The following is a 24,580-nucleotide window of genomic DNA, read 5'->3' as shown; positions in this document are numbered from 1 at the left end:
TTCTGGACCGTATTCATTGTTTAATCGCTCGTAAAGTTGGTGAATAAATTCAAGGTCAGAATACGCATAGAAAGAAAAGTGCATGAAAAGGGAATTGCGTTCCTTTTACGCGTGCTTAACTCGGGTCGGAATTCTCCCTAAATTAATAGGTCTGGGATTGACTGAATAGGTCTGGGATTGACGGAATAGGCCTGGGATTGACTGAATAGGTCTGGGATTGACGGAATAGGCCTGGGATTGACTGAATAGGTCTGGGATTGACTGAATAGGCCTGGGATTGACTGAATAGGACTGGGATTGACTGAATAGGCCTGGGATTGACTGAATAGGTCTGGGATTGACGGAATAGGCCTGGGATTGACTGAATAGGTCTGGGATTGACGGAATAGGCCTGGGATTGACTGAATAGGCCTTTGATTGAACAAGTTAAACACCCTCATCCTCCTATTTATCCCAGCAGCGTAAAGGGGCATGGTGATCATTAGTCATAATAATAACCACATTCACTTTTTAAAACATTAACTATTCAGCGCTGTTCAACATTAAGTATTTAAATGCAGCCGCTTCGCAACAGTAGTTGTCATATCAGAAGTAGGGAGGAGAAGGAATGGATGGATCCAGTTCAAGTGGTGGTGGGTGTGGAAGAATGCAGTGAGTGGTGGTGGGTGTGGAAGAATGCAGTGAGTGGTGGTGGGTGTGGAATAATGCAGTGAGTGGTGGTGGGTGTGGAAGAATGCAGTGAGTGGTGGTGGGTGTGGAAGAATGCAGTGAGTGGTGGTGGGTGTGGAAGAATGCAGTGAGTGGTGGTGGGTGTGGAATAATGCAGTGAGTGGTGGTGGGTGCCCTCATTTGCTTGTTTGCCTGTTCCCTCCCAGAGCCTCTATATACATACAGTCTCTCCCAGTGTTATCATGCATTCGGTAAATGAACTAATATATAGGCTGAATTGAGTTTTAATTGAATTTAGGTACATCTTCATAATGGCTGACAATCAATACACAAGTTATTTACATTAGTCATTATTATGAAATATTACAATTGGAATTTACAGGAACTTCGTAGAAAATATGCCTGATGCGTGGTGGTGACGTGGTTGATTCACCTCGGGTTGATTCCTGTCACAGTCATTTCTGGAGAGAAAAAAATGGTTTTGAACCATGCATAAAAAGACTAATGGTTTATTAGTGTCTGGTAGTTGGTAGAGCTTCAGTTTCATCGCTGCCAAGTAGCTGCTTTTAAAAGTAGAAAGAAATGGGAAAAAAATAAGAAATATAAACAAAGAAAAAACTCCAAGTACAAAGTACAGTGTCAGAAAAAAGTATATATATATTTTTTCCTTCAATGAATTTAAGATTTTTTCTTTTTATAATCTGGCCACGGTACATTTTACCTGTTAGTTAGAATGCAAAAAACAACAACAGACCCATTTAAATATATAATTCATTCATAATATTTATACATCTGGCTTTTCATGAATATTTAGTTTATAAAAATGGACCATGTCCTTTATAACATGATTTTTAAAACGTTATATCTACAATTCATCAAAACATAAAACCTAATCACAATGGAACGTGTCAAAGTTGTAGAACCAATAAACTCTATTGATATGATTGTGGATTACTAGATTTATGCAGCAACTTTCATTGCAATGAAAGATGGGCTTAGCTCTCTTGATGTCCATCAGCAATGTACATAAGCGCCCCCCCCTGGGTAATAAATAAACAAAGCCATTCTCTCCCCTTGATGCCGCCCACACTGGCAATGCAGAGGCAAAGGGTTATACAGTACTGTCTCTCTCTTTAAACCAGGCCAGTTGGATATGATGGACTACTAGATTCTGTCAGTACAACAAGAGTCAGATCAAAAAACACTTGGCAGGTTAGAGCTTCAAGATCCACGGTTGTACCATAATTTTACATATGAAACCTTCACGGGAACTTCAATGGCCAGAATGGATGACGGGTCATGATCTCTAGGTTAAAGGTCATGAACCCACAAATTGGCAGGACAGAAACGGCAACACTGAAGACCCATTGGAATGTCCATAGAGAAGAGTGCCCCCTATTGACCATCTGCGGTACTATCTTCTTACAGTAGCCCATTGTTGTTGGTCCCCAATTGAACCCCAAGCTCAGCCTAAGCTACAGTATGGGGGTGCAAAGAGTTCTGCAGACACTCTTTGCTACACAGAAGAAAAAAACCTCAACTAGTTAAAAACTCAAATGCTTTGTGCTCCATTGATAAAGATGGAGATGCAGCAGAAATGAAATAGAAGCATGCTTTTTAAAGAATGTTTTTGTATTACAATAACTACAGGAAAATAGTTTAATCAAGGATGAACCCCTTTAAAACCCTCGAGAAAAGCTTTCCTGGATGCAGATAGCTCGGCTATGAACGAAATACATAGACTAAAACTAAACAAATCCTTAAAGTATATGCAAACACAAGCATAAATATTTGCTCCACAGAGAGTTAAGCTACGAATGACAAATATTAGAGTGATATATTGAAATTTCTTCAGGAACAGGCACCATGTCTGTCTGTCTTGTCTTTTTAAAATCTCTCCTCTCCTCTGTTGAAGTGTCAGTCAGTCGTTAGAGGTTATTCCCAGATCATAAAAGAGTCACGGCAGATAGAAGCTGACTGTAGAAGAAGTGTTCGGTGTAGAGCTCCTTCCTTTCAAAACCATTTTTCTCACATTTCTTTAAAATGAATCAACAAAATAATAGGTGCTTTCTCTCTCTCTCTCTCTCTCTCTCTCTCTCTCTCTCTCTCTCTCTCTCTCTCTCTCTCTCTCTCTCTCTCTCTCTCATCCATGATATTCCTCCATCCATCTCTCCTTAGTGAGCGTAGTACAGCCAGTAGATCACGTTAAAGAAGGAGAACACGGTAGGGAAGATCATCCTGGACCACTTGTCGATAGAGTTCACATCAGCCAGGTCAGGGATGTTGACCTTGAGCTGCGAGGCCCGTCTCCGTAGGCGGGACTTCTTCTGGGTGGCGTGGCGCTCCAGGGCGCTGTGGGGTCCGCCGCCGTAGTTCTGGCGGGCCAAGGCGGCCCTGCGGTACTGCAGCGTGGAGCTGTCGTAGGCCAGCATGGTGTTGCGCGGGTCACCCAGACCCCCAGGGCCCAGGGACCTGGACAGCTCAGGAGGAACACCCCCCATCTCATTCTTCATCTCCAGGGAACCAAACAGGATGTTGTCATCAGTCAGGGAGGTGGTCATCTGTGATAGGAGGAGGGGGGAGGAAGAGGAGGGGCCGTGAGAGGATGTTCATACGTAATCTATACGTCATCTTCATACGTCATCATAATCTATCCTTACTTAAAATATTTGAAAGATGTCTATATTTACGGATAGATAAAATGAGGCATGGTTCATAGGTCATCTTATTCTTAAATAATCTATGATCACTTAAAATACTTAAAGGTGTCTATCTTTATGGTTAATTAAAAGGCACTATGTGTGTGTGTTTTAATAAGAATATGTTTTTCTCTTAGTTATTAATTGAGGGGTTCATCACGTACAGTATTGTTCTGTGGTTGTACTAATGGGACACATTTGATTTACAGTAGCAATGTAGAGCATAGTGTATTTACCATAAAATGTCATATTAAATTATAGATTCTATTTATATAAATCAATAGCTAGTCATTACACATAAGTATATGTTGACAATCCTGTGAAGATACAATAAATATATATAAATATATGTATATATATACACACAGTAACAGTCAAAAGTTTGGACACACCTACTCGTTCAAGAGTTTTTCTTTATTTTTACTATTTTCTACATTGTAGAATAATAGTGAAGACATCAAAACTATGAAATAACACATATGGAATCAAGTAGTAACCAAAAAAGTGTTAAACAAATCAAAATATATTTTATATTTGAGATTCTTCAAAGTAGCCACCCTTTGCCTTGATGACAGCTTTGCACACTCTTTGCATTCTCTCAACCAGCTTCATGAGGTAGTCACCTGGAATGCATTTCAATTAACAGGTGTGCCTTGTTAAAAGTTAATTTGTGGAATATCTTTCCTTCTTAATGCGTTTGAGCCAATCAGTTGTGTTGTGACAAGGTAGGGGTGGTATATAGAAGATAGCCCTATTTGGTAAAATACCAAGTCCACATTATGGCAAGAACAGCTTAAATAAGCAAAGAGAAATTATAGTCCATCATTACTTTAAGACATGAAGGTCAGTCAATCCGGAAAAGTTTCTTCAAGTGCAGTCGCTAAAACCATCAAGCGCTATAATGAAACTGTCTCTCATGAGGACCGCCACAGGAAAGGAAGACCCAGAGTTACCTCTGCTGCAGAGGATAAGTTCATTAGAGTTACCAGCCTCAGAAATGTCAGCCCAAATAAATGCTTCACAGAGTTCAAGTAACAGACAAATCTCAACCTCAACTGTTCAGAGGCGACTGTGTGAATCAGGCCTTCATGGTCAAATTGCTGCAAAGAAACACGAGCAATGGACATTAAACCGGTGGGAATCTGTCCTTTGGTCTGATGAGAGATCCTTTGTGAGATGCAGAGTAGGTGAACGGATGATCTCCGCATGTGTGATTCTCACCGTGAAGCATGGAGGAGGAGGTGTCATGGTGTCGGGGTGCTTTGCTGGTGACACTGTCTGTGATTTATTTAGAATTCAAGACACACCTTACCAGCATGGCTACCACAGCATTCTGCAGGAATACACCATCGCATCTAGTTTGCGATTAGTGGGACTACAATTTGTTTTTCAACAGGACAATGACAAAACACACCTCCAGGCTGTGTAAGGGCTATTTGACCAAGAAGAAGAGTGATGGAGTGCTGCATCAGATTACCTATCCTCCACAATCACCTAACCTCAACGCAATTGAGATGGTTTGGGATGAGTTGGACCACAGAGTGAAGGAAAAGCAGCCAACAAGTGCTCAGCATATGTGGGAACTCCTTCAAGACAGTTGGAAAAGCATTCCAGGTGAAGCTGGTTGAGAGAATGTCAAGAGTGTGCTAAGCTGTCATCAAGGTAAAGGGGTGGCTACTTTGAAGAATTGTTGGTTACTACATGATTCCATATGTGTTATGTGGCGGATGAATCAGAATTAGTTGGGTAACATAGATCATTAAGATGTTTTAGTTGCATAATATGCTTATGTGAGATACTTGTCATTAGAATGTATCCCTTTGGACTCTAGTGTTGGCAGTTGCACTTTTCCCTCAGCTAGGGCTCAGTCACTTGGGGCCCAGAGAAGGGAGAGGTCAGGCTTGTCTTTCACATGTCCCTGGTGCTATGCAGAATATCAGAAAGGGAAGAGGACAGAACGGAACATTGTCTTCATATGTGAATGTGTCTTTACCTATTCTTAAACCATGTGAAGGGATGGCGTGATTAATGGGGAACTAATTACTTGTCTACACAATGTCTATGCGCCAGTCACTCCCTCCTTTTCCATTGGGGGGAGGTGTATGGCAGTGTCTGGAAACATTGTAGGTCCTCTCTCATCTTACACTTATCCTGGGATAGTGTATGACCTAGAGGCTCACTCCCCTCAGTGAGCTTGTCCAAGAGTGGGGTCAAGAGGGGGTTTACTTGACATGGGAGTATCTAGAGTTGACAATTGATATATGCCATTGAATGAGTTGGTGTTTTTGTACTATGAAGTACCAGGAACGAGATTAGAACCTCGTTTTAGGGACCAAACTGAACGATAATTTATACCGAATGTTATCTGGTTAAGGGATACTCCTTTCTCAATTATAAAGTCCCTTTCTGAACTGTTCCTAAGATCTGTGGTTCGTTATGTAAGTTGAGAGGGGTGTATCTTGCCCATAAAAGATCTTTGTAGTTTTCTGTTGACACTTTCAATGGTTCATTAGAGATGGCGCATCATTGAAAGTCAAAGGCTATTGCAAAGCTCTTATTATTAAAGATGTAGTTTAAGTATAACTCTGACTGGTGTGTGAAGTTTGTAACTCTCCTGATTTGGTAAAGCAGAAATATGCCACCACAGTTATTTCATTGTTTTGATGTCTTCATTATTATTCTACAGTGTAGAAAATAGTAAAAGAAATTAGAAAAACTCTTGAATGAGTAGGCGTGTCCAAACTTTTGACTGGTACTGTATGTATGTATATACATACAAATCAACAGTTTCTCATGGAGAAATCAGCTTCATTGTCATGTCAGAATTTCAGCCAGCATGTGGTTAACATTCTGTCTAGTCAGAACAAGACAAACCAAGTAAACAAACACAACGTAAACAAAAGGAAGAAATGTGAGAGGATAAAAGGTTGAGAGAAATAGTAATAAGGAAATATTGCAAAGATGAAGGAGAGGTTAAGGTTGATATTTCAGGGGTCAAAGGTAGGTTTAGGTTAGGAGAGACGTTGTGAGGACTGAGGAAGTGGATCGGATCAGAAGTTTCTTCATCCATAGCCTGACTTCAGAAGCAAAACAAAACATCTCTAACTAAAAAAAAGATTTTCAAACTTATTAGTTGAAAAAACTAATTCTCAATGATATCTGTAGTTTGTACTCTGTTCCAAGGCCACTCAGTTGGACAAAACTCAGAATGGGAAATCTCTTTTTCTTCTCTGTTAGGCTGAGTGATAATATGTCACTAACCATCTCATTTCCTTTCAATTACTTCACTTGTTATTTGGGAGTGTTATCAATTTACCTCAGATATACATTTTTTCTGTCACACCAATATTAACTTTGGAGTAGCTTGCAATTACAACCAGCATTTCCTGTCCCTTCATTTTTTTTTTTAGGTTTCCCATCAATTTAAGGTGTATAATATTTTGAATGAGACGTAGGCTGCGTCCCAAACGCTGTAATTTACTTAACAATTACTATGACGTGTTTGTCAGGAAAATGCATGAAGAGCAAATCAAGAGAAGGGAAAAAAACACAATGGTGGGAAGTGATGATTAAAGTTGCCTTTAAAAATCTATAGAATAAAATTAAAGAAATGCACAAAAATACTACAGTATTTTCCTCTGATCGGGGGGAGTTGATTCAGATTGATGACATTTGTTAAAGTTTTGACTTTCAAAACCTTCCAGTACCTTATTTCTTTGCTCGCCTAGTCCTAATGCGGCATCGTCCACAAAGATGGGATCCCACATCGTGTCATACGCGTCAATTTCCCTCTGTTTCATTCTGGCATACAGAGCATCATCTCTCTGAACTACATTTCCCACCATCCACTGCAAGCATACAAAATCAGCACTGTTACCATGGAGAAATCGCAGCTTGCTGTCAGATGTTGTCAGATCCTGGTCTAACTAATAAAGATGTATTTTCATTGAACTGTGGTTGATAGATACACATGGCTACACCAATGGGACATGGAGGTGTAGTAGAACCCTGGTAAAGGACATCAAGTCAACAGTTGATCACAGAAGCATCACATTGACCTTGAGAGGAAGAATAACCTGTGTTCTCCAACTGCATCCAACACCACATTACACCAAAAACACAACCTCCCTAGAACAATCTGAACCTCCTCCCTTTCTGTCCGGAGACACCAACCTTATTGGGGTCGGGTCGGAGTTTCTCATTGTTGACGACGGCTAGTTTCTCGGCGGCCCTCTTCTGCCTCTGGGGCCCCCGTCCAAAAAAGATGTAGTTGACAAAGGCGTACTCCAGCAGGGCCAGGAAGACGAACACGAAGCAGCCCATCAGGTACATGTCTATGGCCTTGACGTAGGGGATCTTAGGAAGAGTCTCTCTCAGATGGGTGTTGATGGTGGTCATGGTCAACACCGTAGTGATACCTGGAGATCACATTTTACCTTTACAATCACTGCATTCACCAAAATAATGGATATATTATTATGTGTCAGGTGTGTGTCTCAGGTGTGTCTCAGGTGTGTGTCAGGTGTGTCTCAGTTGTGTGTCTCAGGTGTGTCTCAGATGTGTGTCAGGTGTGTGTCAGGTGTGTCTCAGGTGTGTCTCAGGTGTGTGTCAGGTGTGTGTCAGGTGTGTCTCAGGTGTGTGTCAGTTGTGTCTCAGGTGTGTGTCTCAGGTGTGTCTCAGGTGTGTGTCAGGTCTGTCTCAGGTGTGTGTCAGGTGTGCCTCAGGTGTGTCTCAGGTGTGTGTCAGGTGTGTGTCAGGTGTGTGTCAAGTGTGTGTCAGGTGTATGTCAGGTGTGTGTCAAGTGTGTGTCAGGTGTGTGTCAGGTGTGTGTTAAGTGTGTGTCAGGTGTGTCTCAGGTGTGTCTCAGGTGTGTGTCAGTTGTGTGTCAGGCGTGTCTCAGGTGTGTGTCAGGTGTATTTCAGGTGTGTATCAGGTGTGTCTCAGGTGTGTTTCAGGTGTGTCTCAGGTGTGTCTCAGGTGTGTTTCAGGTGTGTCTCAGGTGTGTCTCAGGTGTTTGTCAGGTGTGTCTCAGGTGTGTGTCAGGTGTATTTCAGGTGTGTATCAGGTGTGTCTCAGGTGTGTCTCAGGTGTGTCTCAGGTGTGTTTCAGGTGTGTCTCAGGTGTGTTTCAGGTGTGTGTCAGGTGTGTTTCAGGTGTGTCTCAGGTGTGTCTCAGGTGTGGGTCAGGTGTGTCTCAGGTGTGTGTCAGGTGTGTCTCAGGTGTGTGTCAGGTGTGTGTGAGGTGTGTCTCAGTGTGTGAAGAATAACCCTGTGTCCTCCTGGTACAGGGTCGGGAACCAGCCAACTGTGACATGAGTAGTAAACAAGTGCATAGTAGCGTAGTAGTTTGGCACCTTTACAGACCTAATGAACCCAAATGGACATATAGATCCTCATTCTACAGAGTTAATGAACCCATACAGACATATAGATCCTCATTCTACAGAGTTAATGAACCCATACAGACATATAGATCCTCATTCTACAGAGTTAATGAACCCATACAGACATATAGATCCTCATTCTACAGAGTTAATGAACCCATACAGACATATAGATCCTCATTCTACAGAGTTAATGAACCCATACAGACATATAGATCCTCATTCTACAGAGTTAGCGAACCCATACAAACATATAGATCCTCATTCTACAGAGTTAGCGAACCCATACAGACATATAGATCCTCATTCTACAGAGTTAATGAACCCATACAGACATATAGATCCTCATTCTACAGAGTTAATGAACCCATACAGACATATAGATCCTCATTCTACAGAGTTAATGAACCCATACAGACATATAGATCCTCATTCTACAGAGTTAATGAACGCATACAGACATATAGATCCTCATTCTACAGAGTTAATGAACCCAAATGGACATATAGATCCTCATTCTACAGAGTTAATGAACGCATACAGACATATAGATCCTCATTCTACAGAGTTAATGAACCCATACAGACATATAGATCCTCATTCTACAGAGTTAATGAACCCAAATGGACATATAGATCCTCATTCTACAGACCTAATGAACCCATACAGACATATAGATCCTCATTCTACAGAGTTAATGAACCCAAATGGACATATAGATCCTCATTCTACAGAGTTAATGAACCCATACAGACATATAGATCCTCATTCTACAGAGTTAATGAACCCATACAGACATATAGATCCTCATTCTACAGACCTAATGAACCCATATGTGTGTGTGTGTTTGCGTGCATGCCTACGTGCGTGCGTCTGTGCGTGCATGCCTACGTGCGTGCGTCTCTGCGTGCATGCATGCCTACGTGCGTGCGTCTATGCGTGCATGCCTACGTGCGTGCGTCTCTGCGTGCGTGCATGTGTATCTGAGCATTGGGTCTCTTCCAGGGGACCAACCACATGTTTCAGGAAGCTACAGACCCCGTGTCTGTAGCTATAAGAAGCAGCCCAGTGTTAGCCCCTTTAACCATCTGGGAGGTGTCCCAAAAGACACTCTATTCTCCACATAGTGCACTACTTTTTCTAATCAGAGCCCAATGGGGATTCTGGTCAAAGGTTATGCACTATATAGGGAATAGGGTGTAATTTGGTACGCAGCCCTGGTATTAGTCACGGCACGATTCACCTGTGTTATTAGAACAATACACCCACTGTGTTTGATACGTTAGTCATCTGTGTTATTAGACCAATACACCCACTGTGTTTGATACGTTAAATCATCTGTGTTATTAGACCAATACACCCACTGTGTTTGATACGTTAAATCATCTGTGTTATTAGACCAATACACCCACTGTGTTTGATACGTTAAATCATCTGTGTTATTAGACCAATACACCCACTGTGTTTGATACGTTAAATCATCTGTGTTATAAGACCAATACACCCACTGTGTTTGATACGTTAGTCATCTGTGTTATTAGAGGCGCTCATTAGGACAATAAAGGATCAATAACAGACACAGCTCAATGGACTGAGGCGCTCATTAGGACCTTATCCTCATCAAGTATTTTACATCATTATCGGCCAATAATCTAGGTTACTGTATCACAAATCATTCACAGTACTAATATGATTGTCATTAGGATCATGGTGCAAAGGATCTATCTAACTGCAATCGTAGCTGGTTTAGGGCAGAATATGAATGCTTCTATTCTTTCTTTCATACGTCACCGATGAACAACAACACATGTTCTACATGACATTTAGAACGATGCAAACACTATGACAACAACGTTTGTAAACATCGTTATAATGTATAAGTTTTATTTTGATTTATGGATTGATTGGTTGATTGACTGATGAAATCTCGATCACTTTAATGATGGAATCGCCGGGCAGTCTTACCCAGGGCCACTCTGGCAGCGGAGGCATCATAGTTGATCCAGAAGGAGACCCAAGACAGGATGGTGATCAGGATCGAGGGCATGTAGGTCTGGAGGATAAAGTAGCCGATGTTCCTCTTTAGCTTGAAGCTCAGAGACAGGCGGGGGTAGGAACCTGCATGGAGGAATACAGACAGAACTCTATTTATTTTATTTGCTTTATTTAACCAGGTAAACCATTAAGAATACATTGTCTTTTACAAATAATGACCTGACATGGAGGGAATCAGAACTGAAAAAGCAGAGAAAGGTAATATACAGAATATCTGTGTATCAACCCCTGAAAAGCTATTGTATAGCCATAGATATACAGTACCAATCAAAAGTTTGGACACACCTATTCATTCCAGGGTTTTCCTTTATTTTTACTATTTTCTACATTGTAGAATAATAGTGAAGACATCAAAACTATGAAATAACACATATGGAATCATGTAGTAACCAAAAAAAGTGTAACCAAATCAAAATATATTTTTAGTAGCCACCCTTTGCCTTGATGACAGCTTTGCACACTCTTGGCATTCTCTCAACCAGCAATCATGAGGAATGCTTTTCCAACAGTCTTGAAGGAGTTCCCACATACGCTACATAGGTATCAAAATGGCCACCACTGTGTACCTGTAGAGAAGACCACGTTCTTGGAGACCAGTTTGTAGTCCACGATGGAGAACTGAGGCAGTTCTATTCTCTCCACCCCAGACACGGCTCCATCTCCCCCTCGCCAGTAGAACTCAATGTCATCCGTGGTGTAGCCATCTGCAATAAGTGGAAGATAAATACACAACGCAGAGACAGAGGACGAGAGGTCAAAAGAGTACTAACGATCAATGGAAATAGTGTTTTTTCTGAAATAGGGAATTATGGATCAATGGGTCAGAGACATGGGAGGAATATGTCTTCTGAAATAGGATACTTGTTATCTGGCCATTGGCTTGTTTAATTGCAAGGAATTCCAATTGGTCAACCACAGGCTAGGGCTGGGTTATAAAACTACATGCTGTTCCTTTGTTCTGGAGACAGAATCACTGGAGAGAATCACTGAGAGAGAACCACAGGAGAGAATCACTGGAGAGAATCACTGGAGAGAATCACTGAGAGAACCACTGGAGAGAACCACAGGAGAGAATCACTGGAGAGAATCACTGAGAGAGAACCACAGGAGAGAATCACTGGAGAGAATCACTGAGAGAATCACTGGAGAGAATCACTGGAGAGAATCACTGAGAGAGAACCACAGGAGAGAATCACTGGAGAGAATCACTGAGAGAATCACTGGAGAGAATCACTGAGAGAATCACTGGAGGGAATCACTGGAGAGAATCACTGGAGAGAACCACAGGAGAGAATCACTGGAGAGAACCACAGGAGAGAATCACGGGAGAGAACCACTGAGAGAATCACTGGAGAGAATCACTGGAGAGAACCACTGAGAGAATCACTGGAGAGAATCACTGGAGAGAATCACTGGAGAGAACCACAGGAGAGAATCACTGGAAAGAACCACAGGAGAGAATCACTGGAGAGAACCACAGGAGAGACTCACTGAGAGAGAATCACTGAAGAGAATCACTGAGAGAATCACTGGAGAGAATCACTGAGAGAGAGAATCACTGGAGAGAATCACTGAGAGAGAACCACAGGAGAGAATCACTGGAGAGAACCACAGGAGAGAATCATTGGAGAGAACCACAGGAGAGAATCACTGGAGAGAACCACAGGAGAGAATCACTGGAGAGAACCACAGGAGAGACTCACTGAGAGAGAATCACTGAAGAGAATCACTGAGAGGATCACTGGAGAGAATCACTGAGAGAGAATCACTGGAGAGAATCACTGAGAGAGAATCACTGAGAGAATCACTGGAGAGAATCACTGAGAGAGAATCACTGGAGAGAATCACTGAGAGAGAACCACAGGAGAGAATCACTGGAGAGAACCACAGGAGAGACTCACTGAGAGAGAATCACTGGAGAGAATCACAGGAGATACTCACTGAGAGAGAATCACTGGAGAGAACCACAGGAGAGACTCACTGAGAGAGAATCACTGAAGAGAATCACTGAGAGAATCACTGGAGAGAATCACTGAGAGAGAATCACTGAGAGAGAATCACTGAGAGAGAATCACTGAGAGAGAATCACTGGAGAGAACCACAGGAGAGGATCACTGGGAGAGAATCACTGGAAAGAACCACAGAGAGAGAATCACTGGAGAGAATCACTGAGAGAGAATTACTGGAGAGAATCACTGAGAGAGAATCACCGAGAGAGAATCACTGAGAGAGAATCACTGGAGAGAACCACAGGAGAGGATCACTGGGAGAGAATCACTGGAAAGAACCACAGAGAGAGAATCACTGGAGAGAATCACTGAGAGAGAATCACTGGAGCGAACCACAGGAGAGAATCACTGAGAAAGAATCACTGGAAAGAACCACAGAGAGAGAATCACTGGAGCGAACAACAGGAGAGAATCACTGAGAGAGAATCACTGGAGAGAACCACAGGAGAGAATCACTGAGAAAGAATCACTGGAGAGAATCACAGGAGAGAATCACTGAGAAAGAATCACTGGAGAAAATCACTGAGAGAGAATCACTGGAGCGAACCACAGGAGAGAATTACTGAGAAAGAATCACAGGAGAGAACCACAGAGAGAGAATCACTGGAGCGAACCATAGGAGAGAATCACGGGAGAGAACCACTGAGAGAATCACTGGAGAGAATCACTGGAGAGAACCACTGAGAGAATCACTGGAGAGAATCACTGGAGAGAATCACTGGAGAGAACCACAGGAGAGAATCACTGGAGAGAACCACAGGAGAGAATCACTGGAGAGAACCACAGGAGAGACTCACTGAGAGAGAATCACTGAATAGAATCACTGAGAGAATCACTGGAGAGAATCACTGAGAGAGAGAATCACTGGAGAGAATCACTGAGAGAGAACCACAGGAGAGAATCACTGGAGAGAACCACAGGAGAGAATCATTGGAGAGAACCACAGGAGAGAATCACTGGAGAGAACCACAGGAGAGAATCACTGGAGAGAACCACAGGAGAGACTCACTGAGAGAGAATCACTGAAGAGAATCACTGAGAGGATCACTGGAGAGAATCACTGAGAGAGAATCACTGGAGAGAATCACTGAGAGAGAATCACTGAGAGAATCACTGGAGAGAATCACTGAGAGAGAATCACTGGAGAGAATCACTGAGAGAGAACCACAGGAGAGAATCACTGGAGAGAACCACAGGAGAGACTCACTGAGAGAGAATCACTGGAGAGAATCACAGGAGATACTCACTGAGAGAGAATCACTGGAGAGAACCACAGGAGAGACTCACTGAGAGAGAATCACTGAAGAGAATCACTGAGAGAGAATCACTGAGAGAGAATCACTGAGAGAGAATCACTGAGAGAGAATCACTGGAGAGAACCACAGGAGAGGATCACTGGGAGAGAATCACTGGAAAGAACCACAGAGAGAGAATCACTGGAGAGAATCACTGAGAGAGAATTACTGGAGAGAATCACTGAGAGAGAATCACCGAGAGAGAATCACTGAGAGAGAATCACTGGAGAGAACCACAGGAGAGGATCACTGGGAGAGAATCACTGGAAAGAACCACAGAGAGAGAATCACTGGAGAGAATCACTGAGAGAGAATCACTGGAGCGAACCACAGGAGAGAATCACTGAGAAAGAATCACTGGAAAGAACCACAGAGAGAGAATCACTGGAGCGAACAACAGGAGAGAATCACTGAGAGAGAATCACTGGAGAGAACCACAGGAGAGAATCACTGAGAAAGAATCACTGGAGAGAATCACAGGAGAGAATCACTGAGAAAGAATCACTGGAGAAAATCACTGAGAGAGAATCACTGGAGCGAACCACAGGAGAGAATTACTGAGAAAGAATCACAGGAGAGAACCACAGAGAGAGAATCACTGGAGCGAACCATAGGAGAGAATCACTGAGAGAGAATCACTGAGAGAGCATCACTGAGAGAGCATCACTGAGGACAGGGGAGAATGACCATCTACCTACCCGTATGATGTGTCCTCTTTGAATAAACCTATTTTCCTCCCCCAGATTTGCTTTGGAGTTTGTGTTATTGAAGAATAACATAAATTGCTAACAACAGGTACTGGAGATTCAGAACACACACCACATTAACATAGAGTGCCAGAATGGTAGGAATGGCTATGGCCTATGTCAAACGGCAGGGACGCGAGGCTCTCACACACGTTGAGTAGACAACTGTTACTCAAAGGTTCTATTTTAGTTCCTGTAATGTTTACTATTTATTTCAACGATTTATATTCTGGTGTGTCAAATGTTACTGGAGAACATAATGTTAGGTTTAATAATAAATACAATTATAAAAGGAGATTTCAAAGAACATTTCAGGTGACCAAAAATTGTTATCTAACTGGGTAGATCCTCTGTTCAGCTTATATGGATGAAGCCCCATGCAGCAACTCATGGACCCTTCTGTTGTGTTATCCCTTCTGTTGTGTTAACCCTTCTGTTGTGGTAACCCTTCTGTTGTGTTAACCCTTCTGTTGTGTTAACCCTTCTGTTGTGTTAACCCTTCTGTTGTGTTAACCCTTCTGTTGTGGTAACCCTTCTGTTGTGTTATCCCTTCTGTTGTGTTAACCCTTCTGTTGTGTTATCCCTTCTGTTGTGTTAACCCTTCTGTTGTGTTAACCCTTCTGTTGTGTTAACCCTTCTGTTGTGTTAACCCTTCTGTTGTGTTATCCCTTCTGTTGTGGTAACCCTTCTGTTGTGTTAACCCTTCTGTTGTGTTAACCCTTCTGTTGTGTTATCCCTTCTGTTGTGTTAACCCTTCTGTTGTGTTAACCCTTCTGTTGTGTTAACCCTTCTGTTGTGTTATCCCTTCTGTTGTGGTAACCCTTCTGTTGTGTTAACCCTTCTGTTGTGTTAACCCTTCTGTTGTGGTAACCCTTCTGTTGTGTTAACCCTTCTGTTGTAATAACCCTTCTGTTGTCCCTTCTGTTATCCCTTCTGTTAACACAATCCCTTCTGTTGTGTTATCCCTTCTGTTGTGTTAACCCTTCTGTTGTGTTAACCCTTCTGTTGTGGTAACCCTTCTGTTGTGGTAACCCTTCTGTTGTGGTAACCCTTCTGTTGTGGTAACCCTTCTGTTGTGTTAACCCTTCTGTTGTGTTATCCCTTCTGTTGTGTTATCCCTTCTGTTGTGGTAACCCTTCTGTTGTGGTAACCCTTCTGTTGTGTTATCCCTTCTGTTGTGTTATCCCTTCTGTTGTGTTAACCCTTCTGTTGTGTTGTCCCTTCTGTTGTGTTATCCCTTCTGTTGTGTTATCCCTTCTGTTAACACAATCCCTTCTGTTGTGTTAACCCTTCTGTTGAGTTAACCCTTCTGTTGTGTTAACCCTTCTGTTGTGTTATCCCTTCTGTTGTGTTAACCCTTCTGTTGTGTTATCCCTTCTGTTGTGTTAACCCTTCTGTTGTGTTAACCCTTCTGTTGTGTTAACCCTTCTGTTGTGTTATCCCTTCTGTTGTGTTATCCCTTCTGTTGTGTTAACCCTTCTGTTGTGGTAACCCTTCTGTTGTGTTATCCCTTCTGTTGTGTTATCCCTTCTGTTGTGTTATCCCTTCTGTTGTGGTAACCCTTCTGTTGTGTTAACCCTTCTGTTGTGTTAACCCTTCTGTTGTGTTAACCCTTCTGTTGTGGTAACCCTTCTGTTGTGTTATCCCTTCTGTTGTGGTAACCCTTCTGTTGTGTTAACCCTTCTGTTGTGTTATCCCTTCTGTTGTGTTAACCCTTCTGTTGTGTTATCCCTTCTGTTGTGTTAACCCTTCTGTTGTGTTAACTCTTCTGTTGTGTTATCCCTTCTGTTGTGTTAACCCTTCTGTTGTGTTAACCCTTCTGTTGTGTTAACCCTTCTGTTGTGTTATCCCTTCTGTTGTATTAACCCTTCTGTTGTGTTAACCCTTCTGTTGTGTTAACCCTTCTGTTGTGTTAACCCTTCTGTTGTGTTAAACCTTATTTTGTGATAACGCTCTCTCTCTACCCCATCTCCCCCTCTCTCTACCCCCTCTCTCTACCCCCTCTCTCTCCCTCTCTTCACCCCTCCCTCTCTCTCTCCCTCTCTCTCTACCCTCTCTCCCCACACTCTATCCCATCTCTCTCTCTCTACCCCCTCTCCCCCCTCTCTCTCTCTGCCCGCTCTCTCCTCTCTCTCTCTGTCTCACCCCTCTCCCCCCTCTCTCTATTGCTCCTCTCTCTCTCTCTCTCTCTCTCTCCTTCTCTCTCCATATATCTCTCCCTCTCTCTCTCTATGTCTCACCCTCTCTCTTTCTCTTTCTCTCTCGACCCCCCCCCCTCTCTCTATCTCTCTCTCTCTCTCTCTCTCTCTCTCTCTCTCTCTCTCTCTCTCTCTCTCTCTCTCTCTCTCTCTCTCTACCCCCCTCTCCCTTTCTATCTCTCTCTCGCTTTCCTTCTCTGTGTACTACTTCCTCTGCTTGCCACTCATAATAAGAGGCAGTGACCTATTTAGATGCAATGAATAATTAAACACTCAGCCTTTGATTTCTGAAAAATGAAGACATAATTCTCCCACTGCCTCGCTCTGACCCAGGATAGATGGCTAGAGAGGAGTGTTGAGAGGATTAAGGGCACTATAGCTGGTCATTGTATTGGTGTGTCCAGTCAGTCAGTGAGATATCTATTACTAACTGTGACGTATGGATGAAGAATCAGATACTATAGAAACACTACCACTATTAAAATACAGCCCATCCCACTTCTTACACCAATGTAGCTGGTCATTGTTTTGGCGTGTCTATCATTGAGATTTGTAATGTCTAGTCTGACAGTTATGGCACAGATAGGACATAATTAAAAAAACTACCAGCATCAAACGACAACCCAGCCCAAACCAAAAAACATAGTACTATATCTAATCCCTGTGTAAAAGCATGTAGCACCAACTGATATAATCCACGCAGCACCAACTGATATAATCCATGCAGCACCAACTGATATAATCCACGCAGCACCAATTGATATAATCCACACAGCACCAACTGATATAATCCACACAACACCAATTGATATAATCCACGCAGCACCAACTGATATAATCCACGCAGCACCAACTGATATAATCCACACAGCACCAACTGATATAATCCACACAGCACCAACTGATATAATCCATGCAGCACCAACTGATATAATCCACACAGCACCAATTGATATAATCCACGCAGCACCAACTGATATAATCCACAAGCACCAACTGATATAATCCACGCAGCACCAATTGATATAATCCACAAGCACCAACTGATATAATCCACAAGCACCAACTGATATAATCCACGCAGCACCAACTGATATAATCCACGCAGCACCAACTGATATAATCCACGCAGCACCAACTGATATAATCCACACAGCACCAACTGATATAATCCACGCAGCACCAACTGATATAATCCACACAGCACCAATTGATATAATCCACACAACACCAATTTATATAATCCACGCAACACCAACTGATATAATCCAATGCAGCACCAACTGATATAATCCACACAGCACCAACTGATATAATCCACACAGCACCAACTGATATAATCCAATGCAGCACCAACTGATATAATCCACACAGCACCAACTGATATAATCCACGCAGCACCAACTGATATTATCCACACAACACCAACTGATATAATCCACACAACACCAACTGATATAATCCACACAGCACCAACTGATATAATCCACACAGCACCAACTGATATAATCCACACAGCAGCAACTGATATAATCCACACAGCACCAATTGATATAATCCACACAACACCAACTGATATAATCCACACAGCACTAACTGATATAATCCACACAGCACCAACTGATATAATCCACACAGCACCAATTGATATAATCCACACAGCACCAACTGATATAATCCACACAGCACCAACTGATATAATCCACACAGCACCAACTGATATAATCCACACAGCACCAACTGATATAATCCACGCAGCACCAACTGATATAATCCATGCAGCACCAACTGATATAATCCACACAGCACCAACTGATATAATCCACACAGCACCAACTGATATAATTCACGCAGCACCAACTGATATAATCCACGCAGCACCAACTGATATAATCCACGCAGCACCAACTGATATAATCCACACAGCACCAATTGATATAATCCACGCAACACCAATTGATATAATCCACACAACACCAACTGACATAATCCACGCAGCACCAACTGATATAATCCACACAGCACCAACTGATATAATCCACACAGCACCAACTGATATAATCCACACAGCACCAACTACAGTCCACTACTACTATGCAGTAGGAACCGTCTGTCCGGGTTTATCCACAGTACCAGTGCAACAGCCCAGTATCACTCCAGTCAGCCCCATCCACCATGCTGTGGGATCTAATGTGTTGTTTCACACCTGCTTCTACACCTACATCGCTTTTATAACTGTCTCTTTAGTGTTAGTTTCCTCACATTTATAACTGTCTCTTTAGTGTTAGTTTCCTCACATTTATAACTGTCTCTTTAGTGTTAGTTTCCTCACATTTATAACTGTCTCTTTAGTGAGAGTACTTCCGGGTTGGAGCGAGCGGTCGCACTTCGCACTTTGGTCCGCAGGTAGTATAACTTTTCATTACATTTCATTACATTTCATTATAGTACAACGGTTTAATTTGTCTAATCTTAGCAATTTGTCTAATCTTAGCAATTTGTCTAATCTTAGCAATTTCTTCATTTTTAGCAATTTCTTCAATTTCTTCATTTCATTACATTTCATTATAGTACAACGGTTTAATTTGTCTAATCTTAGCAATTTGTCTAATCTTAGCAATTTGTCTAATCTTAGCAATTTCTTCTTAGCTAGCTACATAGCCGTCTTTGTATCAAAGATAATTGCGTAATTATCGTATTTCGTCGTCCTAACGCAGTCTACACTGCTATCTGCCATCTGCCCAGCAGCTAGCCAGCTAGCAAACGTCCACCGTCTACCGAATAGCAGCACTTTGGTCCGCAGGTAGTATAACTTTTCATTACAGTTCATTACATTTCATTATAGTACAACGGTTTAATTTGTCTAATCTTAGCAATTTCTTCTTAGCTAGCTACATACATTTAAATGTGATAGCTAGCTAGCTACATAGCTAGCTACATAGCCGTCTTTGTATCAAAGATAATTGTGTAGTCTAGAGCGATTTTCTAGGTTAGCTAGCCAGCTATTGTCGTTCTCTTAACGCAACGTAACGTAATCAACACTGCTAGCTAGCCAGCTAGCCCCCGAATAGCAGCACTGTAGATACTATTACACTCAACGGAACGACTTGATTAGTGTAGTGTCAACAACGCAGCCACTGCCAGCTAGCCTACAAAGTCAACAACTGCCAGCTAGCCTACAAAGTCAACAACGCAGCCACTGCCAGCTAGCCTACTTCAGCAGTACTGTATCATCTTAATCATTTTAGTCAATAAGATTCTTGCTACGTAAGCTTAACTTTCTGAACATTCGAGACGCGTAGTCCACTTGCCACTCCAATCTCCTTTGCATTAGCGTAGTCTCTTCTGTAGCCTGTCAACTATGTGTCTGTCGATCCCTGTTCTCTCCTCTCTGCACAGACCATACAAACGCTCCACACCGCGTGGCATCGGCCACCCTAATCTGGTGGTCCCAGCGCGCACGACCCACGTGGAGTTCCAGGTCTCCGGTAGCCTCTGGAACTGCCGATCTGCGGCCAACAAGGCAGAGTTCATCTCAGCCTATGCCTCCCTCCAGTCCCTCGACTTCCTGGCACTGACGGAAACATGGATCACCACAGATAACACTGCTACTCCTACTGCTCTCTCTTCGTCCGCCCACGTGTTCTCGCACACCCCGAGAGCTTCTGGTCAGCGGGGTGGTGGCACCGGGATCCTCATCTCTCCCAAGTGGTCATTCTCTCTTTCTCCCCTTACCCATCTGTCTATCGCCTCCTTTGAATTCCATGCTGTCACAGTTACCAGCCCTTTCAAGCTTAACATCCTTACCATTTATCGCCCTCCAGGTTCCCTCGGAGAGTTCATCAATGAGCTCGATGCCTTGATTAGCTCCTTTCCTGAGGACGGCTCACCTCTCACAGTTCTGGGCGACTTTAACCTCCCCACGTCTACCTTTGACTCATTCCTCTCTGCCTCCTTCTTTCCACTCCTCTCCTCTTTTGACCTCACCCTCTCACCTTCCCCCCCTACTCACAAGGCAGGCAATACGCTCGACCTCATCTTTACTAGATGCTGTTCTTCCACTAACCTCACTGCAACTCCCCTCCAAGTCTCCGACCACTACCTTGTATCCTTTTCCCTCTCGCTCTCATCCAACACTTCCCACACTGCCCCTACTCGGATGGTATCGCGCCGTCCCAACCTTCGCTCTCTCTCCCCCGCTACCCTCTCCTCTTCCATCCTATCATCTCTTCCCTCTGCTCAAACCTTCTCCAACCTATCTCCTGATTCTGCCTCCTCAACCCTCCTCTCCTCCCTTTCTGCATCCTTTGACTCTCTATGTCCCCTATCCTCCAGGCCGGCTCGGTCCTCCCCTCCCGCTCCGTGGCTCGACGACTCATTGCGAGCTCACAGAACAGGGCTCCGGGCAGCCGAGCGGAAATGGAGGAAAACTCGCCTCCCTGCGGACCTGGCATCCTTTCACTCCCTCCTCTCTACATTTTCCTCTTCTGTCTCTGCTGCTAAAGCCACTTTCTACCACTCTAAATTCCAAGCATCTGCCTCTAACCCCAGGAAGCTCTTTGCCACCTTCTCCTCCCTCCTGAATCCTCCTCCCCCTCCCCCCCCCTCCTCCCTCTCTGCAGATGACTTCGTCAACCATTTTGAAAAGAAGGTCGACGACATCCGATCCTCGTTTGCTAAGTCAAACGACACCGCTGGTTCTGCTCACACTGCCCCACCCTGTGCTCTGACCTCTTTCTCCCCTCTCTCTCCAGATGAAATCTCGCGTCTTGTGACGGCCGGCCGCCCAACAACCTGCCCGCTTGACCCTATCCCCTCCTCTCTTCTCCAGACCATTTCCGGAGACCTTCTCCCTTACCTCACCTCGCTCATCAACTCATCCCTGACCGCTGGCTACGTCCCTTCCGTCTTCAAGAGAGCGAGAGTTGCACCCCTTCTGAAAAAACCTACACTCGATCCCTCCGATGTCAACAACTACAGACCAGTATCCCTTCTTTCTTTTCTCTCCAAAACTCTTGAACGTGCCGTCCTTGGCCAGCTCTCCCGCTATCTCTCTCAGAATGACCTTCTTGATCCAAATCAGTCAGGTTTCAAGACTAGTCATTCAACTGAGACTGCTCTTCTCTGTATCACGGAGGCGCTCCGCACTGCTAAAGCTAACTCTCTCTCCTCTGCTCTCATCCTTCTAGACCTATCGGCTGCCTTCGATACTGTGAACCATCAGATCCTCCTCTCCACCCTCTCCGAGTTGGGCATCTCCGGCGCGGCCCACGCCTGGATTGCGTCCTACCTGACAGGTCGCTCCTACCAGGTGGCGTGGCGAGAATCTGTCTCCTCACCACGTGCTCTCACCACTGGTGTCCCCCAGGGCTCTGTTCTAGGCCCTCTCCTATTCTCGCTATACACCAAGTCACTTGGCTCTGTCATAACCTCACATGGTCTCTCCTATCATTGCTATGCAGACGACACACAACTAATCTTCTCCTTTCCCCCTTCTGATGACCAGGTGGCGAATCGCATCTCTGCATGTCTGGCAGACATATCAGTGTGGATGACGGATCACCACCTCAAGCTGAACCTCGGCAAGACGGAGCTGCTCTTCCTCCCGGGGAAGGACTGCCCGTTCCATGATCTCGCCATCACGGTTGACAACTCCATTGTGTCCTCCTCCCAGAGCGCTAAGAACCTTGGCGTGATCCTGGACAACACCCTGTCGTTCTCAACCAACATCAAGGCGGTGGCCCGTTCCTGTAGGTTCATGCTCTACAACATCCGCAGAGTACGACCCTGCCTCACACAGGAAGCGGCGCAGGTCCTAATCCAGGCACTTGTCATCTCCCGTCTGGATTACTGCAACTCGCTGTTGGCTGGGCTCCCTGCCTGTGCCATTAAACCCCTACAACTCATCCAGAACGCCGCAGCCCGTCTGGTGTTCAACCTTCCCATGTTCTCTCACGTCACCCCGCTCCTCCGCTCTCTCCACTGGCTTCCAGTTGAAGCTCGCATCCGCTACAAGACCATGGTGCTTGCCTACGGAGCTGTGAGGGGAACGGCACCTCAGTACCTCCAGGCTCTGATCAGGCCCTACACCCAAACAAGGGCACTGCGTTCATCCACCTCTGGCCTGCTCGCCTCCCTACCACTGAGGAAGTACAGTTCCCGCTCAGCCCAGTCAAAACTGTTCGCTGCTCTGGCCCCCCAATGGTGGAACAAACTCCCTCACGACGCCAGGACAGCGGAGTCAATCACCACCTTCCGGAGACACCTGAAACCCCACCTCTTTAAGGAATACCTAGGATAGGATAAAGTAATCCTTCTCACTCCCCCCCCCCCTTAAAAGATTTAGATGCACTATTGTAAAGTGGCCGTTCCACTGGATGTCATAAGGTGAATGCACCAATTTGTAAGTCGCTCTGGATAAGAGCGTCTGCTAAATGACTTAAATGTAAAATGTAAATGTAGTGTTAGTTTCCTCACATTTATAACTGTCTCTTTAGTGTTAGTTTCCTCACATTTATAACTGTCTCTTTAGTGTTAGTTTCCTTACATTTATAACTGTCTCTTTAGTGTTTCCTCACATTTATAACTGTCTCTTTAGTGTTAGTTTCCTCACATTTATAGGGTGCAGTCATCTCTGACTGTACAGGACATGATCTATATTAGTGGGTTAGGGTGTAGTCATCTCTGACTGTACAGGACATGATCTATATTAGTGGGTTAGGGTGTAGTCATCTCTGACTGTACAGGACATGATCTATATTAGTGGGTTAGGGTCCAGTCATCTCTGACTGTACAGGACATGATCTATATTAGTGGGTTAGGGTGTAGTCCTCTCTGACTGTACAGGACATGATCTATATTAGTGGGTTAGGGTGTAGTCCTCTCTGACTGTACAGGACATGATCTATATTAGTGGGTTAGGGTGTAGTCATCTCTGACTGTACAGGACATGATCTATATTAGTGGGTTAGGGTGCAGTCCTCTCTGACTGTACAGGACATGATCTATATTAGTGGGTTAGGGTGCAGTCCTCTCTGACTGTACAGGACATGATCTATATTAGTGGGTTAGGGTGTAGTCCTCTCTGATTGTACAGGACATGATCTATATTAGTGGGTTAGGGTGTAGTCCTCTCTGACTGTACAGGACATGATCTATATTAGTGGGTTAGGGTGCAGTCATCTCTGACTGTACAGGACATGATCTATATTAGTGGGTTAGGGTGCAGTCATCTCTGACTGTACAGGACATGATCTATATTAGTGGGTTAGGGTGCAGTCCTCTCTGACTGTACAGGACATGATCTATATTAGTGGGTTAGGGTGTAGTCCTCTCTGACTGTACAGGACATGATCTATATTAGTGGGTTAGGGTGTAGTCCTCTCTGATTGTACAGGACATGATCTATATTAGTGGGTTAGGGTGTAGTCCTCTCTGACTGTACAGGACATGATCTATATTAGTGGGTTAGGGTGCAGTCATCTCTGACTGTACAGGACATGATCTATATTAGTGGGTTAGGGTTC

General features: G+C 43.9%; 1 protein-coding gene across 2 annotated transcripts in view; it reads right to left on the bottom strand.

Moving 5' to 3' along the window:
- Window positions 1-937: 937 nt before the first annotated feature.
- Window positions 938-24,580, bottom strand: part of gabrb2a (gamma-aminobutyric acid type A receptor subunit beta2a) — a 141,898-nt gene continuing 118,255 nt past the window's right edge. Inside the window, exons 6-10 of one of the 2 annotated variants that reach the window (XM_071411784.1) lie at window positions 11,373-11,510; window positions 10,717-10,869; window positions 7,542-7,786; window positions 7,076-7,216; window positions 938-3,230 (exon numbers count right to left, since the gene is read on the bottom strand). In XM_071411784.1, coding sequence (XP_071267885.1) covers window positions 2,844-3,230; window positions 7,076-7,216; window positions 7,542-7,786; window positions 10,717-10,869; window positions 11,373-11,510 — 1,064 coding nt within the window. In that variant the 3' untranslated portion in view covers window positions 938-2,843. The remainder of the gene's footprint in view (window positions 3,231-7,075; window positions 7,217-7,541; window positions 7,787-10,716; window positions 10,870-11,372; window positions 11,511-24,580) is intronic. The other variant, XM_071411785.1, reaches the window with a different exon arrangement.

The sequence above is a fragment of the Salvelinus alpinus genome, chromosome 7, assembly GCF_045679555.1.
Source record: "Salvelinus alpinus chromosome 7, SLU_Salpinus.1, whole genome shotgun sequence".
NCBI classification, from domain to species: Eukaryota; Metazoa; Chordata; class Actinopteri; order Salmoniformes; family Salmonidae; genus Salvelinus; species Salvelinus alpinus.
This window is presented reverse-complemented; position numbering and strand designations above follow the sequence as displayed.